Here is a 20,404-nt window from a genome sequence, read left to right on the forward strand (position 1 = left end):
GTAGTCCCAAGTGGAGTCTTGAATGCGGTCCTAAAAGCCCATAATGCATCATCTAGTTTCTTTGACCAATTTTTAGGATTATCACCTATGGTTTTCTCTAAAATTCGTTTTAATGCCCTATTTGTATTTTCTACTTGGCCACTTGTTTGCGGGTGATAAGAAGTAGAGAAACGATGATGAACACCATATCTCTCCAACACCTTAGCAAGTTGGTAATTCGCAAAATGAGTTCCACGATCACTTATTAAGGCTTTAGGACAACCAAAACGACAAAACAATTGTTTCAAGAAATCTATCACTACCCTTGCATCATTTGTTAGCAAGGCCTTAGCCTCGGCCCATTTAGACACATAATCAACCGCCACTAAAATGTAAAGACACTTATTTGAAGACGGAAAGGGTCCCATAAAATCAATACCCCAAACATCAAAAACTTCGCAAACCTAGATAAAGTTTTGAGGCATCTCATCTCTCCTTGTGATGTTCCCTTGACGTTGACACGCATCACAAGCATCCACCAAAGTTTGAGCTTCCTTGAAAATTGTTGGCCAATAAAAACCTGCATCAAACACTTTCTTACTAGCAACGGTTGGTCCATAATGACCACCGGTTGGCCCTCGGTGACATCCATCCAAAATCAAACGAGTTTCTCCACCCACAACACATCTTCTAATCATTCCATCTGCACAAACACAAAACAAATAGGGTTCTTCCCAATAATAATGCTTAACATCGGAAAAGAACTTTTTCCTTTGTTGATTTGTCCATCCTTTTGGAAGTACCCCTGCAACAAGATAGTTAGCAAAATCTGCATACCATGGAACATTAGATTCAATACTCATTAAAGACTCATCCGGGAATGCATCATCAATATCATCCCCCTTAGGTTCCTCACGGTAAGGATCTTCTAAGCTACTCAAATGATCGGTCGCCAAATTTTCAACCCCTTTCTTATCCTTTATCTCAATATCGAACTCTTGCAAAAGCAAGACCCAACGTATGAGACGAGGTTTAGCATCTTGTTTAGCAAACAAGTACTTAAGGGCCGAATGATCGGTAAAAACAATGGTCTTACTAAGCACCAAATACGATTAAGAGTCTTGCTAGCAAAGTAAATAGGACGAAAATGGTTACCTTCTTGTTGCCCTAAAACTGCTCCAACTGCAAAATCACTCGCATCACACATTAGTTCAAAAGGTTGAGACCAATCGGGAGAAACCATAATGGGTGAGTGAGTCAAACAATCTTTCAACAAAACAAATGCCTTTAAACAATCCGAATTAAACTCAAAAGGCACATCTTTCTCAAGCAAACGAGTCATAGGTCGGGTTATCTTAGAAAAATCTTTAATAAACCTACGGTAGAAACCGGCATGACCTAAGAAACTTCTAACGCCCTCTACATTAGTTGGTGGAGATAATTTAGCAATAACATCAATTTTAGCCTTATCTACCTCAATCCCCACACTAGACACCTTATGACCCAACACTATGCCTTCTTTAACCATAAAATGACATTTTTCCCAATTAAGAACAAGGTGTGCCCGCTCACATCGCTCAAGCATCTTATCCAAGTTGGAAAGACACTTGTCAAAAGAGTCACCAAAGACCGAGAAGTCATCCATGAAAACCTCCATAGATGTTTCTAACATGTCTTGGAATATCGCGATCATACACCTTTGGAAGGTGGCGGGAGCATTACACAATCCAAATGGCATCCTATGATAAGCATACGTGCCAAAAGGACATGTAAAGGTCGTCTTTTCTTGATCGTTGGTGTCAATGGGTATTTGAAAGTACCCGGAGAAACCATCAAGAAAGCAAAAATACTCATTTTCGGCTAACCGTTCGTGCATTTGGTCAATGAAGAGTAAAGGAAAATGGTCTTTACGGGTTGCATCATTTAACTTCCTATAATCAATACACACCCGCCACCCGGTAACCGTTCTAGTAGGTACAAGTTCATTATTTTCATTAGTGACAACGGTCACTCCCCCCTTCTTTGGTACACAATGGACCGGACTTACCCATGGACTGTCAAAGATAGGATAAATAATACCAGCATCTAAAAGCTTAATTATCTCTTTCTTAACAACATCTTTCATATTCGGATTTAGCCTCCTTTGTCTTTGAACACTTGGTTTGAAATTTTCATGCAAATTAATTTTAGGTTTACAAAATTCGGGGCTAATTCCGGGTATGTCAGTTGTACGCCAAGCAAAGGCTCTTTTATGAGCCTTCAACACAGTCATTAACTTACCTTTTTCATCATCTGAAAGTGATGATGATATGACAACGGGAAGAAGTATCTTACCTTCAAGGAATGCATATTCCAAGTGCTCGGGAAGTGGCTTGAGCTCCAAATCGGTGGTGGATTGTCCACCGAAGTTACAATCTTCAAACCATTCCTCTCAATTTCCTCAAAAGTCTCATCTTCCGGTGTTGATTCATCCGTGCTTACCTCAATAATCTATCTTACCATGTCCGCAACCATCACTTTCTCCTCTTCACTACAAGAAAGCAAAGCTTCCCCTTCATCCGTGTCCAAGAAACTCATCAATTCCATTTCCAAAGCTTCGTCTTCTTCAATTACATCAATCCTGAAACAAGAATCATCGGTAGAATAAGGATGTTGCAAAGCTTTATCAATTGAAAACGAAATTCTATCATTTCCTATGCCTAATGAAATAATCTTATCCTTAACACGAATGATGGCATCGGCCGTATACAAGAAGGGTCGGCCTAAAATACGAGGAAACTTGGCATCCTCTTCCATCTCAAGAATAAAAAAATCGGCCAAAAAACCAATATGGCCTACTTTAACACACAAATTCTCCGCAATCCCCATGGGATATTGAAATGAATGATCGGCGAGCCTAATGCTCATCCGAGTTGGCTTAAGAGCCGCTAAAGACAATCGCCTATAAACCGAAAAAGGCATCAAATTAATGCTTGCACCAATGTCGGCTAAAGCATCACAATTAAGCTTATCATCTAGAGAACAAGTAATAAGAAAACTCCCTGGATCTTCAAGCTTAGGAGGGATTTGGTTTTGCACAATTGCCGAACACTCCGCATTGAGGACAGTAGCCTTAGCTTCCTCTTATCCGTTACAAGATCCTTGATGAACTTAGCATAATTCGGCATCCCTGAAAGCAAATCAACCAAAGACACATTAATATAAACCGATTTAATCATGTCTACAAACTTACGATATTGTTCCTTGAGCTTCTCCTTCTTCAATCTTTGAGGGAAAGGAATCTTAGGCTTATATGGCTTGACTTGAGGCTCATCAATCGTTGGTTTAGATACCGGTGTAGCTACCGGAGTAGTAGATGTAGATGGAACGGCCGGTGGTTTCACGGCTTGGTTCGGCTCCATTACAATCTCTTCATCAACTTGTTCATCTTCTTCGTCCTCACTATCAAACTGCGTAGGAACATTAGTAGCACTAGAAATAGGAGAAGTAACTACCTTACCCGACCGAGTAGTAATGGCATTTACATGCTCATTCCTAACATTAGGGTGTTGATACTTATTACCTCCATCATTCGAACTGGAAGGCTTAGGATTTTGTTGGGTATTACTTGGCAAAGATCCTTGTTGACGATTAGAATTACCCATTCTATCAAGCCATACTCCTAAATCTTTGATCGCTGCTTGTTGACTTTCGATATTTTGATTCATCTTATCATTCAAAGCGGTAATATCGGTTCGGTAATTCTCATTCTTCTTGTCTTGATCAACCATGAACTTCTTCACAAGGTCCCTAAGCTCGGCATTAGGATCAACAACTTCAACCGGTTGAACCGAAGGACCTCCTTGATTTCTTCCTTGCCATGAAGCTCCCAATGTAGACCTATAATTCCCTGCACCATTAGAATTAAAATTAGGATTAGAATTACCTTGGTACCCGTTTTGATAAGCTCCATTCCTTTGAAATAGTCCTCGATTTGCAAACGGTGGTTGATATTGATTTTGAACATAATCAACTTCCTCATTCCGTGGCGCTTTATCACAATCTTCCGTGTAATGCCTATCACCACAAATATCACAACCCGCAACCGCCGTCTTCAAATCCTTTTCAATCAACCCGAACCTACCATCCATGCTTGCAAATTGCTTATCCATGTGACTTTCCAATGCCTTAATTTCAGCCACAATATCATTACTTCCACCACTATCAACTCGAGCCACACTTCTTCTTCCCGTTTTCACAAGATCCGGTTTAGTCCTACCCGCTTCTCGAATCACACTAGTACGAACCATATCTTCCATAATCTTATAGGCTTCATTATAAGTGACATTATTAATGTTACCTCCACAAGCCCAATCCAATTCCCTTTGAGTGCGGCTATCTAAACCCCAGAAGAAAATAAGAATGTGCTCATTCAATCAAATACCATGCCCCGGACAATTTCTCATCAACTCCTTCAATCTCTTCCAAGCATCAACCAAATCCTCACCACTAAGTTGCTTAAACGCCCGAATCTCCAACTTCATTGTTTCAACCAATTGACCCGGAAAGAACCGCTCAATGATGCCTTCCCTCAACTGTTCCCATGTTTCAAATATGTTGTCATCAAGATTCTTATATCAATTCGCCGCCTCTCCCATGAGAGACAACGGAAACAATTCAAGCTTAACATGTGGCATTTGAGTCTCCCCATACTTGAACAATCGACAAACTTTTTCAAATTTCTCCACATGATCATACGGATCCCACTTAACAACCCCATCAAATTGATTCTCTTCAACCCGAGACAAGTGATTACCTTTGACATTGAAATTTGGAGCAGTAGTTGGAGGACGAAGAGTCGAGCCCCTATTAGGTGCAATGACTCGAGTACTCTCCCTAATAGTCCTATCAAAAGGATGAACCATGTCTTCGGCCATGTTTCTAGGTGTGGAGTTTGGTGTTGAGTTTGGTGAATTTTTAGGTGAAGTCTTTGGTGGAGTTTGTGGTTTATTTTCCGGTGGAGTGAAACTTTCGGCTTCAACGTTTAAGTTTAAGGTATCTATTTTGCTAGATGAAAGGTTAACGGTTATAGAAGGTTTCCTTCCTCGCCTCTTCGTCTTTCCCGGATTAGATTGAGGGCTTACTAGTGGAATACCGGCAGCCCTTGTGTTCATTAACTAAGAAACAATCTTGAAAACACAAACAAAGAAAACCGTAAAACAGAAAATTTAAACCTAAAATCGAAAATTAACCTAAGAAAGCAAGTAACTTTCTTGCACTTGAGTACAAGAGAGGATCAACTACGAAATCTCAAACTAAAACTCTTAAATTAGTCCCCGGCAGCGGCGCCAAAAACTTGATGTGTGAAAATCTAGTTAAATTAAAATCCTTATAAATACTTTGAATCGAATACCACACATAATCGGGCAGTGGACCCGTTCGTATGCAATATAGGTTAAAGTAAGTAAAGGTTAGTTCCACGGAGACTAATAAAAGCTAGCGAGTTTTAAGTAATTAAGAAATAGTTTGGTTTTTAAAGACACCACGTCATCTTGATTTTAAATTGAAAGTTAGTTGATTGAAAGAGTTAGAAATTCCATAGAATTTATCGAAAAGAAAATTGTTTTAAATCAAATAGGATGAGAAGATCATCCACTTCGACTCCATGATACACATTATTTAGGTTGCATATATTTAAAGAACCAATTCAAATATGTTGATTTTATAACCGAGAATTAAACAAAGACTCACCCCGTACCCGTCAAGTTCGTTACTTTATTCAATTCCTTTAATTAACTAGTTCCATTACTAAGACCGGTACCCCAAGACGCCTTTCATAACTTTCCTAGCCAACTAATTGTTCTGGTTATTTAGATAACAATTGTGCCTATTGATTGTACTCAACCATTAACCCGTTAACCCTTATTAACTATTAATTACTTTCTACCGTACCTGTCATAGAAACAATTGCTTCTAACCAAAAAATCAAAATAACTTCTACACAACCTAGTTACCACTGAGATCATGCAAAAACTATCCGCAATTAAGAGTTAAATAACAAAGAATTAATAAGCTAAGATTACGACACAACGTTAAATCAAATCAACTTAAATTCAAAATATTATGCAACCATTATTCAATGTATCACTTCATCTCAGTGGATGACGAATTATTTAGCTACTCATAATCATAAACAAAGCACAAAGAGTAAAAATATAGAAGAACATATTGTACCAATGTGTAGAAAACAAGTAAACGCTAAGAAAATCGACAACCGAATGCCTTGAAGCTCACGAACAACCCATAGACCTTGATGGACGAAAAAGCTGCTGAGAAAGCCCCAAAGAACCCTAAAATCGACTAGAAGTGACTTTGTATTGAATGGGAGGGTTATGGTCTTGTATTTATAGTGAAAAATCAAAAACCCTTCAGCCGACCTCTTTTATGCGCTGCACATATCACCCATGCGCCGCACAAAACCAAGAGTTTCCAAGTTTCAGACTTTCCTTAGCCCGTTATGCACCGCATAGCCCTTTTGTGCGCCGCACAGGCACAATCGCCAAATTCCCTGTCCAATTTCTCACTTTTCTGTGCGTTGCATGCTTCATCTTATGTGCCGCACAAGCCTCCAACTTTCGTAAAACTTGTATTTTCCAACTCGTACTCGTCCAAGAATCATCCTAATGCATCTTTTATCCTTCTAAAAGCTATTTCCAGTCCATGTACCTGTTCTAAGCCTGAAATCACTAACAATACCATCAAAGCATCGAATATACATATAATTTGCACATATTTAAGCTTAAAACGACTTAAAAACAATATGGGAATATACATATAAATGGACATATCAATGTATAAAAAACAAGGAAATTCATAATCATTACCTTGGTCATAACACACAAAATGAATTAATTAGCTTACTAGCAAGTGAAGTTAAAAATAAAATTGTTCAAAAAGTAAAGGAAGCTAGATTTTTTTTATTATACTTGATTGCACTCCAAACGTAAGTCATAAAGAACAAATGTCAATCATTATTCGATTTTTAGATATTTCCTCAACTCCAATTGAAGTAAGAGAATATTTTTTAGGATTTTTAGCAGTAAATGATATAACTGGTAAAGGTCTTTTTGACACTATTATTGCTGAAACTAATATATTAGGACTTGATATAAGTAATATTAGAGGTCAAGGTTATGATAATGGATCTAATATGAAAGGGAAACATCAAGGAGTCCAAAAGTGTTTGTTAGATATTAATCCTAGAGCCTTTTATACTCCTTGTGGATGTCATAGTTTAAATCTAGTTATTTGTGATATGGTTAAGTCGTGTAGAAAAGCAAGTGAATTTTTTGGACATATACAACGTATATATACTATATTGGCTTCTTCAACTCAAAGGTGGGATGTACTACTTGAACATATACCAAAATTGACTCTTAAATCCTTATCACAAACACGTTGGGAAAGTCAGGTAGAAAGTGTTAAGGCAATTATATCTCAAGCACCACAAATAAGAGAAGCAGTGTTGAAAATATGTGATGATTGTGACTCGGAAACTCTAAGTAATGCTAAAGGCTTAGTAGAGAATGAATTTGAAAACTTTGAATTTCTTTAGGATTGGTTATTTGGTATAATGTTTTGTTTGCTATTAATTCAGTTAGCAAATTTTTACAAGCAAAAAACGTGTGTATTGATGATGCTATAGAGAAATTGGTTATGCTTTTACGTTATTTTGAAGATTATACAAAAAATGGATTTGAAAAGGCTATGGTTGAGGCAAAATAATTAGCTTTAGATTTGCATGTAGAACCTAAGTTTTGTGAGAAACGTACCTCTCGTAGAAATAAACGCTTTGATGACAATGTTGCTAACGATACAATAAAAAGTCCTATTGAATTATTCAAAACTGATTATTTTTTGTACATTGTAGATCAAGCTCTTTATTCAATTAGAAGTAGATTTGTTCAATTTAAAGAGTATGCAAATACTTATGGTTTTTTATTTACTATTAAAAAGTTAAATTCTCTTGACGATATAAGTTTAAAAGAGCATTGTATTAATCTTGAAAAAGTTTTAAAATCTGGTGATAGTTTAGATATTGATGGTCTTGATTTATTTCAAGAACTAAATATTTTAAAACATATTATTGATTTAGAAAGTGACACACCTATTAACATTTTAAATTATATTCAAAAGTTAAATACCTTTCCAAATGCGTGTATTGCTTATAGAATTATGTTAACTATTCATGTCACCGTTGCCACTGCCGAAAGAAGATTTTCTAAACTAAAAATTATAAAAAATTACTTAAGGTCTACAATGTCTCAAGAAAGATTAAATTGGTTAGCTATGTTGTCAATTGAAAAGGAACTAACTTATGAACTTGAACTAGAAGATTTGATTAAAGAGTTTGCTTCTAAAAAAGCTAGAAAAGTGAACTTTATATGATTATTTGTTATATTTATTACACTTAAAAGAATAGATAAAAAAAGGTTTTTAACTCCGCCATTTGTAAGCTTTTTAGTTTATATTTGCCAGTTCCAAGCCCGGATAAACGAGGAGGGTTTTTAATTGTCCAAAATGACAGCAGCTTTAACAAAATAGCAGCTTCATCATAACTGAAAGATTGTAGCCTGTAGGATAGCAGCATCAACAGAACAGCAGCCCAGCCCAACAGCTTTCCCAGCCCAGCAGCCCAGCAACCCAGCAGCCTAGCAACTCAACAGAGCAGCAACCCAACAACAACTTAACAGCAGGTACATTTTTTTTTCCATTTACTTCACTTTGTATGCTAAGAAACTAGGCCCCCAAAATTGATCTCGTTTAAGGCCACCAAAATGCTTGAGCCGGCACTGATGGTTAGTAATAAGCATGGATACTAGTTTTATGAAAAGGTCTCATGTCGAAATTTCTAATTTTTATGCGTTGTCTTTTAAAACGAATTTTGGTAAATGTATTAATGAAATTTCTAACTGAGCATATTTTATAAAAAAAAAAAAGAAAAAAATCTTATAAAATGGTATAGTCGAGTTTGGTCCTTCACAAACATTGTTATTAAGTCAAATTTTTGACTTTACAAGTCTAACAATGATATGCAGATAAAGTTACAACACGTTTAATTGAGAATCTTAAAACGTCACTTATATAATAAACAAAAAAAAAAAAATTAGGATTATTAGTTTCGAAAATCGACATGTAGTAGTTAAACTCAACTAGTTTATATTAAATTATATTAGAAGGAACTGTGCAATGCGACGGTGGTGATGATGAGTGATGATGGTGGCGGTGTTGACGGGTGTTGAAAGCAGCGATAGTTATTTGGTTATTAATGTAAAACTAACTGATGTAAAAGAAAGTTGTATAGTTATTTTAAATGTTGAGAGATGTATATTGTAAATAATTTCATTAATATTATAAATATACTATGCGGAAATATTTAAATTAGTAAATGAAAGAATAGAAATATTTTGGGCTCATTGGCTCATTATTTGAGAAGCAAAAAGAATGGTTTATGTTAGGGTTTAGTGCGCCGATATGTAATAAACTATGCCAAAAAAGTTTAGTGAGCACGAGCTAAGTCCGACCTTTATTTTATACACGAACTTGTAAAAAAATGTTTATATAAAACAAAATGCATACGTGGCAAATAATATCAGCTACGTGGCACCCTATATCAGCTGTCACGTGCAAGTTTTTGATTATTGGTTATAAACATTTTTTACTAAGTTCGTGCTTAAGATAAATGTCGGACTTAGTTTATGCATATTATAACTTTTGGTGCATAATTGGTTACACTTCGACGCACTAAATTCAAAAAAGTAAAGATTATTGTTTACATTTTTATATTCGAATGCTCTTTTGTGCTTGGCAATACTCACATTTAAGCCTTATGTTTATTGTCATCGCTAACATCCTTACTTTAATCTAAAAGTTAATAAATATAAACCATGTAAACTAGTATTGATGACCAACTATTCTTTTTATTTTCAACAGTAGATTTAAACTCAATAACACATTTCTTCTTAAACTAGCTTCAATTATAGTGGAAACCTCATTTCAAAAAAATATTATCTCCATTCTTATAAACATTTTACTCACACCAAAATTTAAACTTAAAAATAATATGTTCTCAAATTTCCTCAAATACAAATCATACTATTGATGATTGGTTTTGATCTAATCTAAAATATAAAATAGTTTACAAAGTCAAATGGGTAGACGATGGTAAGGGAGTTTTCTACTTGTGGTTTAGCTACTTTATATCAACTAAAGTGGGGAACAAACCCTTTAAAGTATAACCAGTGTTCGAACATGAGGTGGACGTATAAAAGATAGGGGTATTAGAGGACTAAGAGTGGTTTGGTTGATTTTACCAATCCTCCTAAAATCTTCCAATAACATTTATCCAACTCAATACAACCTTTCAACCTTCTCGACTAGCCTTTTTAATCATTTTCATTGACACTCCATAAATTTTCAAACGTCCTAGTTTTTATATAATCATAAACATTCTCTTTCTTATTCTCAACCTCTTTCTCTTCTTACCCTTCTCTTTCTTGATTTTATGGTGAGCGGGTTCCCAGCTTTTTGCTCATACCGTCAACCCATAAATTCTATGTCGGCGGCGTCACTCAATAATTTCACTAACCCGCCAGCCACTTTGTTCCCCATTATTGAGTTATCTTTCTTTCTTTAAAAAAATAAATAAATTGGGTAAGACGGTGTTTCAATTCTTGGGAGTTGGGACACGTGAGTATTAATCTCGGTATTTAAATTTTGACTATTGGCTTAATTCCAATCCATTAGGGGAGGGAGTGGTTACCATTCTTCCCCCACCACTAACCACTAATATTTTGCCACCTCATTTTACTCCATTCTTCCTCCATCTTCCCCAAATCATTGGCGACACTTTCCCCATCTTCTCCCCATCTCTACCTCATCATTTATTTTTCATTTATTTTAATACTATTTCATTTCTTTTTCATTTATTTTTAATACTATATAAATTTAAAAACTATATAAAATAACAACATTAAACTTTCATTAAAAAGTAAAACAAATAACATTAAAATACTTAAAAAGAAAAACACACATTTCCTACAAATTAAAAAAAAAACCAAAAAAAAAGCTACCGAAAAAAAAAAACCTAAAAGTTACCGAAAAAAACAGCTAAAAGTTACATTTCCATCCGTACTTTTCGGCGATTTCACGTTTCTCTTGAAGAATGAGTTCGAGTTGATACGGATCGGTGATGTGAGCATAAGAGTCAGTAAAAAACTTCAAATTCCTTTGTCGAGAACTTCGACTTCGAGGCATCGATTTGTGTAGCCCAAAAATCATGAGAGGAGGAAGTCGCGGTTTGCTTTTTTCTTGACTTGGAGGAAGAAACAAAGGGAGGAGATGGGTCTTCGTTCATGTCGGGAAGGATGTTCTCATTGCTAGCCGAATCATACTCCGTCGACTTTCTTTTTGAAGAAGAACTAGCCGCCTTATTTGTGATTCCCACGGCCGCCAAAATATCGGCAAAACACTCTTGATCTTTCCATTTGTCGTGAGTATTCACGACCTTCCATGCTTCCATATGACCAAAATCTTTTTTGGTTCGCTTCTTGTACAATCTCATCGCCTCATTTTGAACGTCCAAATCGTTGCACCCACTACCCTTGGCTCGTTTCTACAAAAAGACATATAAAGAGTATTACGTAAGTATATATATATTTTTAAGTATTACGTAAGTATATATAAAAAGTATATACTAAAAACTATTACGTAAGTATATGTGTGTATATATATATATGTATATATATTTTTAAGTATTACGTCAGTATATATAAAAAGTAGTTACCACTTGGATGTGAATACCGTTGTAGAGACCCATAGCAGCATTCATCGTTTTCCACTTTGGCAAAATACCATGGACGGTTCGTGTAGTGCCGCCCATTTGACTAGCATAATGCTCGAGAACCCGCTTCCAAAAACCTTCCGCTTTTTGCTCATTCCTAAATTTTTTACATTCCGAAATTTGGATCCAAGCTTGAGCCAACGCAACCTCTTGTTCGTTATTCCAACTCTCACGTTTTTTCGGGCCTTCCTTTTTCTTTCCACGCGCGTCAACTTCTTGAACCTCCTCATCTTTGGTGGAAAAGTATAAATAAAATGTAAAATATATATATATATATAAGTAAACATATAAATAAAATGTATATTTATATATATAAAAGTTAACATATAAATAAAATGTGTATATATAAATAGAATGTATATATATAAGTAAACATATAAATTTGTGCAAAAAGTATATAAAAAAATGAGGAAAAGTATATGTTTACCATTTGGTTCTTGAGTTTCGGGTATAATGTCCTCGAGAGTGTCGTCTTGGTCGAGCCCCCATGGTGTGAAGTTTCTAGCATCCTTTGGTGGAGGTGGAGCCATATTAAACGCGTAATTAGAAGAAGCGGGTTGTGGGATGTAAGAAGAAGAAAAAGATTGAGAAAATTGTTGAACAATATTGTGAGATTGAGAGTATGGTTGATTTTGAATAGGTTGAGAGTATTGTTGATTTTGAATAGGTTGAGAGTATTGTTGATTTTGTATAGGTTGAGAGTATGGTTGATTTGATGGAGGTTGAGAATATTGTTGATTAAGAATAGGTTGAGAAAAGTGTAGATTTGGAAGGGGTTGATTTTGAATAGGTTGATTTGGGAGAGGTTGAGGGAAATTAAACAAACAATTTCGATTGTTTTTAGGAAAGGGGCTTTTTCTAGTTTTATTTGGATCCATTTTTTATAAAAGTGGTGAAGAAATAAGAAGAAGAAGAGAAATGGTAAAGTGTTGTGTATTTTGTGTTAAAAAAGGTTGTATATATATAATGAAAAAGATAAAGGTTAACAAAAAAAATAATTTTTTTATAAATAAAACTGTCGTTAGACCCGTTAGTGGGGAGTCCCACGTGTTTGACCAGCCAATCACGCGCCTTCTATTTCCTCCCTCTCTCCTCTTTCTTCTTTTCCCCGCTGCGGCTTCTTTCCCTCATTTCCCTTCTCTCCTACGGTTAAACGCCGGCCTGCGGTGTGCCCTCCCGGCCCCGCGACCCCGCATGCCTTTCCACGCTTCCACTCCCTCCCCTCTTAATCTCGTATTGTTTAACCAAAAAGATTGAGCCACGTGTTGTGCAAATTGATGTAGGGACCATATGCATAAAATATCCTTATATATAGTTACAACTCATTGTTTATACTCAAAACATTGAAACTCTAAAGTGGTGCTCTTCATAATGCTTTCCCTTGTGAGCATCTTTGTACTTTTCATAGGTTTGGGCAACTCAAAATCAACCATAAAGAGACTTCCCGGCTATCCAGATGATCTTCCTTTCACTTTAGAAACCGGGTACTTATCTAAACATGCATCTTATTAATCTTTGTTTTAGTTAATTTATTTAAGAAAACATATTAATCTTTGTTTATGTGTTAAACTTCATGCTTAATTAAGATACATTGGAGTAAGAGAACACGAAAATGTTCAATTATTCTACTATTTCATTGAGTCCGAAAATAATCCTTCAGAAGACCCTCTTCTCCTTTATCTCACCGGTGGCCCTGCAGTTTCAGGATTATCCTCCATCCTCTATCAAATCGGTAATTATGTTTCTATTACTAGATACACTTGATTTAATAGTAACACTCAAGTATTGAGTGTATTTTTGTCTAAGTTTTTAAAACGGAGCTTTGCATAACTAATATGATTGCATCATTATAATTAATATGATTGCATCATTATTTTGTTACGTAAATTTACCAGGTAAGAGTAAAATGTTTTGGAGTACAAAGAGGAGAAGTTGTCTTAGTGACATAATTTCAATAGTTATTAAAAAACTATAACATAATAATTAAAGTGTATTAAAAAATAACATGTTATCCAAAATGTTTCCATAGGAAAATCATAGCGAGTATTCAAAAGATGAAATATTACTTTCTCTTATTTCTATATAATACATTTAAAGAAGCCCTAAGCTATAGTAGAATTTGAGTTATTTGGTTTTGGTCATATATATATATATATATATATATATATAAAAGGTTTTTTACCCGTACGATGTGCGGATATTAAATTTATTTTTTTAAATTTTTAATATTGACATTGAAATCAATAATATATATAATGTTCAACATTTAAATACCAAAAAAAAAAATAAACTTAGTTGAACATATTTAGAAACCTAATGGTGTTGTGCTACTTGGATAGTGAAAATTAGTTTAAATGAGATTGACAGTATCTTGTAGCTGCATATTTGCTGTAAATATCGTATTTGATCAGGAATAATTGTAATTACAACCCATGTTTTTATTAAAACAATTGCTACCCATGAAAGAAATGAACCCGCATAACCCGTAACTTCAATGAATCAAATTGTGATATCATTATCTAGTTAAAAATATTTAAATTCCTATAATGAAACGATTTTGATAATATACGATTTGATTAAATGAATCCAAGATCAAAAAAGTTAGATAAAGAATATTGTCTTTACAGGGAAAAAAAGATATATAGAAAATTTAAACTCATATTTAAGTTTATACGGTTTTAGTTTTCTTTTTTGCATATGGGATTTGTTTCTTAAATATAAGGGATTTGGTTTCTTAAGTTTGTGTATAAATATCTTTTTTATTTAATATTTAATGGATAAATATTGTCAAAAAAAATGTGATAATGACACATAGGATAAAAACCTATATGGCAAATTTTAAAAATAGCTTTATATTGAGGAGGGCTTTAAAAAGTTAGGATTCCTATTGTTTTAATAAATAAATAAATATATATATATATACACTTTTAACGGCAAAAATATGATTTTATTAAACAAAAGAGTAAACTAGCAAGGTACTAGTTTCCAAGGATACAAATATACAGTCAAACCTCTATATATTAATACTCGATAAATTAATACCTCGATAAAATTATTAATTTGTGCAGACCCAACTTAAAAAACTAGTGGAAATCAAAACTCGATAAATTAATAACTCGCTAAATTAATAAAAATTTTCAGTCCCAACACTATTAATTTATAGAGGTTTCACTGTAGTTACATTTACAAACCAGAAATAAAACCAACCAACTATCTATAGACTCGTCCCGAAACATTAACTGCGATGATTCCAAAAGGAGTGGAAAAAACTCGTGTCAATTAAGACCCGAGAAAAACTCTCAACCAATGAGGGCCGAGCCACCGGTTTTCACCTCATGGTTTTGGTCATATAGTTTTTGTATTTTGATTTTGGCCCCATATTTCAAGTACCTCTTATATATTTGCCATAAACTTTTTTTTTATTTACATATTGCTCCCTATTCTTTTGGTTTTTTTTTTCGTCTCACATATTTTTTTTAAGTAACACATATCTTGGTCTTTTGTTTTTGTTTTACTATTCAACGGCCTTACGAAATATTAATGCAACAAAATAATTTATACTGACAGCCTTAGGGGCTGTCATTAACAAAACCCGATTTGTTATCCCTGATCAACGTTCAGGTAATTCCCGGCTTACGGCCATAGCTACTTATAAGAAGAATGTCTCTTTAATTTTTAATTTTTACTTTTTTTTTCTTTTTGTGTAATACTTTTCCTCAACGTATACCTTTCATTTGTTCTTTATTCATTTATTAATATATCATTTTATACAGACGTTTTAATGTTTTTATTATATAAGAAAACAGTTATCTTTGCATGGCTAATGACTAGGTAATCACATAACATTATAATGTAGATTTTTTAAAAGTTGTCTTTTGTACCACCTTTTAACACGTTCCAAGTTTTACGTTTTGTTATGTTTCCGGGGCAAAGCCCGAGTTAAAGTAGTAGTTAACCTACATAACACTATAATGTAGATTTTTTAAAAATTATCTTTTGTACCACATTTTAATACGTTCCAAGCTTTACATTTTGTTATGTTTCCGGGACAAAGCCCAAGTTAAAGTAGTAGTTAACCTATATAAATTAAATATGTTTCTATTTTTTTCTCTAAAAATATTTTACATTTTTGTTATTAAATTTTTGTAAATGAACATAGGGTTTGTCAATAATGATAGCCTGTATATATTATTTGGGTAAATTAAATTTTAATTTTATTATGTAAAAACTAAGGGTTGGTTTTTATGTATAAAATATCTATACTTCTATACCATTTTATAAAAATTATCACACTTTCTCTCTAACATTTTTCAACACTCTCTCTCATAAAAATGTCCTCATGCGAAATAACTATTTTACTCTTAATGAATTAAACAATATTTATGTTTTATTTATTAATTTAAACATCTCCATTTAAAATACTTATAATACTGTTAATGAAATAATTTACAACATAAAAACATCAACTCTTAAAATAACTACACTACCCCTTTTACATTAATTATTTCTACAATAATAACTACACTGCCGCCACCTGTCACACCACCACCACTACCAACCGTCGCCGCCATCACCATACCGCCGCTACCACCGCTGCCGCCACATTGCGCGGGATAAAATGTTAGTTAGTTCTTATGCATATAATAAGTTATTAATGACGACTCGGGTTATCATGTCAATTATATATATATATATATATTATTTTATGAACATTAATGAATATATTCTTTATTTATTATTTCAAGTTTTTCAAATCCTATTATTATTTGGGAAAGAATTCTTAGCCAATGGTCCGCCTAGTTTCAGTCATTCATTCCTTTTCAAATTAATGATGCATTTATTATGCCACTTGTATGTTATGTGTATCTGATGTCTTTAATAAATATCTTATGCATTTATTTACCACATAAAGTATATCACTATTTTGAAAAATAAAAATATAATTGAACTTAATTGATTACACTGTCGGCTGTCCTGTCTAGAGTCCAGACCAAAAGCATTAGCCAAATAACAGTAATATTTAGCTCAAATGTATTACGAGTAGTATTATTAAACTACAAATAATAAATAAGTTAAAAGAATAAAATCTCTTATATTAATAAAAAAAAAAAAATTGTGATGATATCATTTTCTTTTAAAAGAATTTTTCATAATATGTTAATATATTATCTTAATATTTTTATGGCATCATCCAAAAAATTAGACAAAACAAAACCATTTCAAACTTACTTCAAGATATAATAACTTTAACATAATTTTAGCATATGAAAATTTTTTATTTTACTTAATTATTTAGGAGGTATAGAAACTAAAAAACCAAAACTTGTATAATTAATTAAATTTTTCATAGTGTCTTTTTAAAATTATATATAACTATTTTTTTTTCTTTCAATGTCATTGTAACTTAAGTGAAATGTTAAGTATTATCAAAAGGGTTGATATTGAAATAGAAAACAAATTTGTAGATTAAAATTTATTATTGTTATACTATTTCGGAGTTAGAAGTATGAGAATTGAATAATCAATTTATCATTAGATTTTTTATATAACAATGTGATTTATATATTATGACTTTTAAACAAAATGAAATTTTAGCACCAAATTCTATTCAGCTACCCGCATAATATGCGGGTTGATTAGCTAGTTTAGAAGAAAACAAAACAGTAAATTTAGTGGGTCCTAAGTTATTGTTGGGTTTTGATTAACGAAGCCCAAAGGGCTTTCGTCAAGATACATCAAATAGTTGTACATTTACCATAAAATTCAGAAATTGAGCTTTTGATATAGAAAAATACAATTTTTTATGCACATTAAATTCAGAAATAAGCTCCAAGGCTTATTTAGCATTTTCCTTATTGTTATTAAGGACGACCTCAGTTGTTATATTAATAAAGCATTTTTTTTAAACGACAAGTTAGTAGTTAGCAGTCAGCATTCGAGACACCACAGTGACATCCAATTGGGCCGTATGCGGTGTCTGAAACACGCATGTCTGGGATGAAACCTAGGACTCTCGAACCCCACCCCCTAATTATCCACTCCTACAAATGTAGAAAGTGAGATTCGAACCCTGGTGGATTTCCCCAAGATCAAAGGCCTCACCAATAAGCCATCAAACCATTTACAATAAAATATTTTTTACTTAAACTTTTACAAAAAATTTGAATATTGACTTAAATTTTAAAATTCTTAAACATTATCATGTTAACTTATTATTTAATGTTTATATTATATATATATATATATATATAGGGGAAAGATAATTTGAGACCAACTAAAAAAAGTTCAAAAAAGGACCATTGATTTTCGTAACTTACACACCACCATCATCATCTACTACAATATACAAGACTTTTTTGTAAAAACACTAAGACTTTCCGGCGACGGGCCCACCAGACTATCATATGTAAGTTAACTTACACATGTGTAAGTTTTACTTACACATGTGTAAGTTAACTTACACATGATTTTCTGGTGGGCCCGTTGCCGAAAAGTCTTAGTGTTTTTACAAAAAAGTCTTGTATATCGTAGTAGATGATGATGGTGTATAAAAATCAATGGTTCTAGTTGGTCCTAAAATAAGAGGTGGTCTCAAAATATCTCACCCCTATATATATATATAGGGTAACATTCCAATGAGAACAGTCTTAAAATAAGAACGGTGAGAACACTTAAAAAACATCATTTTGATGCATTAAAAGTCCATAAAACTAACATAGTGCTTAACTAATTATCATTATTTAAGTGTTTAACAACACATTGATCTGTCAAAATCGAGAAAATCACGTTTTTTGTTTTATGCATCCATCTTGGATGCATATTCATCAAAATGATGCATCCAACAAAAAACGTGATTTTTTCACTTTTGACGGATCAATGTGTTGTTAAACACTTAAATAATGATAATTAATTAAGCACTATGCTAGTTTTATGGATTTTTAATGCATCAAAATGATGTTTTTTAAGTGTTCTCACCGTTCTTATTTTAAAAATGTTCTTATTTGATTGCTCCCATATATATATATATATATATATTGGTTTAAATAATTTTAGTTATAAATATATATTATGTTAACAAACAAATATAATTTTTATGTACATCTCGACAGTTGACGAAGCCGACTGTAGGAAATCATCACTTTTGACTTTGACCATTAACCGTTGAGTAATGTACGGATATTATTTTTGGTACTAACATTAATAAACAAATTGTAAATACTTAGGGTATATTTGACATAAAAACTTTAAGTTAGGGGTGTTATTAGGGGCTTGGAGCTGAAGTTTGGAAATAAGGCTAGGGGTTAGGGCTTCTATTTCAACCCTTCTTACATGAATTTTTATATATTTTAAAAACTTTTTGGAACATTTAAGAGCTTTTTCGAGTTGATGCTTTTAATCTCAAAAACGTATCTAAATAGAGTTATCATTTTAAAATGAACTTATTTTAAAAGTTTGGGCTTTTAAGCTCTTAAAAGTCCCCCAAAACACTTGCCGATCAGACCTAATAGACCATCTTTATTCACAACCCAACCCAATCATATTATTCATTATAAAACTAATTTCTCTCACTTATATTTTCCCAACCCAACTAAACTCAACTTTGACACTCTCATTCACAACCCAACTAAAGTATATTCTTAACAAAGAATAATATTTGATAATTAATGCTTATTTTATTTAAAATTCCTAATAAAAACTGAAAATACTTTTGTTGTTTAAAAAAATATAAGTTATTATTTACCATCATAAATAAAATAACTGTAAATAGATTATAATTTATTCGGGTTTGTTAAATACAGCCCTAAGGGCTGTGTTTAAGGTGCATAAATTGTTTGTACATTTACCATGAAAATCAGATGGTAGGCTTTTAATATGGAAATTACAAGTTTTTTTATGGTAGGCTTTTAATATGGAAATTACAAGTTTTTTTATGCACGTTAAATACAGCCCTTAGGGTTGTATTTAACATTTTCAAATTTATTTCATGTTCACAAAACATACGCGGGTATTTTAAAAACTTGTTATAACAAAATCGTATAGTTGACATAAATGTAAAATATCACGTATGAATTATTAAAGTTTTAAAAAGAAAAAATATTTTTCCCAAACACTATGACATTATATAACGAAATATAAATGAAAGAAGTTTTATAAATATCTAAAAATAATTAAAAAATCAAATGATGGATTTAACTAAATTGACATTATATATGGCCAGTAAAATTATGACATCGTAAATTAATTAAATGAAAAGGAAACAATTTCTAAGAAAAAAATTTAAGTTGTCAAATAAGCAATTTTTATGAAATGATGATTTTATCACGATTCTTTTTTATTTATTACTAGTCCTAGTAACCGTACGACATACGGTGCTATATAGATTATATCATAAAGAAATTCGAATATGTCTTATACATGATTTGTGAGTAAGAAATAAATTGTGGCTAAAGTAAATCGATGAGCGAAGCTAAACTATAATAAAAAACAATGATAAATATAATATATGTTTAGTTAGAGTTTTAGATTTACCTTAAAATTTTAGAA

The 20,404-nt window shown here is 32.8% G+C and overlaps 3 protein-coding genes across 3 annotated transcripts in view; 1 reads left to right on the forward strand and 2 right to left on the reverse strand.

Moving 5' to 3' along the window:
- Positions 1 to 443: 443 nt before the first annotated feature.
- LOC122583353 lies at positions 444 to 2,847 on the reverse strand. Its single transcript, XM_043755770.1, has 4 exons — positions 2,679 to 2,847; positions 2,479 to 2,582; positions 839 to 956; positions 444 to 682 (listed from the first exon to the last, which is right to left on the reverse strand). Exons 1-4 carry the CDS (start codon positions 2,845 to 2,847, stop codon positions 444 to 446), a joined length of 630 nt encoding a protein of 209 aa, XP_043611705.1.
- Positions 2,848 to 11,224: 8,377 nt separating this feature from the next.
- Positions 11,225 to 12,390, reverse strand: LOC122583354. The gene is made up of 3 exons (XM_043755771.1): positions 12,288 to 12,390; positions 11,804 to 12,090; positions 11,225 to 11,632 (listed from the first exon to the last, which is right to left on the reverse strand). Exons 1-3 carry the CDS (start codon positions 12,388 to 12,390, stop codon positions 11,225 to 11,227), a joined length of 798 nt encoding a protein of 265 aa, XP_043611706.1.
- Positions 12,391 to 13,215: 825 nt separating this feature from the next.
- Positions 13,216 to 20,404, forward strand: part of LOC122583833 (serine carboxypeptidase-like 13) — a 54,664-nt gene continuing 47,475 nt past the window's right edge. Inside the window, exons 1-2 of the mRNA XM_043756214.1 lie at positions 13,216 to 13,344; positions 13,447 to 13,592. Coding sequence (XP_043612149.1) covers positions 13,232 to 13,344; positions 13,447 to 13,592 — 259 coding nt within the window. The 5' untranslated portion in view covers positions 13,216 to 13,231. The remainder of the gene's footprint in view (positions 13,345 to 13,446; positions 13,593 to 20,404) is intronic.

The sequence above is a fragment of the Erigeron canadensis genome, chromosome 9 (genome assembly GCF_010389155.1).
Source record: "Erigeron canadensis isolate Cc75 chromosome 9, C_canadensis_v1, whole genome shotgun sequence".
In the NCBI taxonomy this organism is placed as follows: domain Eukaryota; kingdom Viridiplantae; phylum Streptophyta; class Magnoliopsida; order Asterales; family Asteraceae; genus Erigeron; species Erigeron canadensis.

Coding starts and splice junctions, on each gene's coding strand:
- LOC122583353 (XM_043755770.1), bottom strand. CDS start 2,847: ATGGGGATTGCGGAGAATTTGTGTGTTAAAGTAGGCCATATTGGTTTT. Junction 957..2,478: donor AAGTGATGGTTGCGGACATG/GTAAGATAGATT, acceptor ATTGAGATAAAG/GATAAGAAAGGGGTTGAAAA. Junction 683..838: donor CCCGGATGAGTCTTTAATGA/GTATTGAATCTA, acceptor GTGTTTGTGCAG/ATGGAATGATTAGAAGATGT.
- LOC122583354 (XM_043755771.1), bottom strand. CDS start 12,390: ATGGCTCCACCTCCACCAAAGGATGCTAGAAACTTCACACCATGGGGG. Junction 12,091..12,287: donor CGAAACTCAAGAACCAAATG/GTAAACATATAC, acceptor TTTCCACCAAAG/ATGAGGAGGTTCAAGAAGTT. Junction 11,633..11,803: donor ACGGTATTCACATCCAAGTG/GTAACTACTTTT, acceptor GTCTTTTTGTAG/AAACGAGCCAAGGGTAGTGG.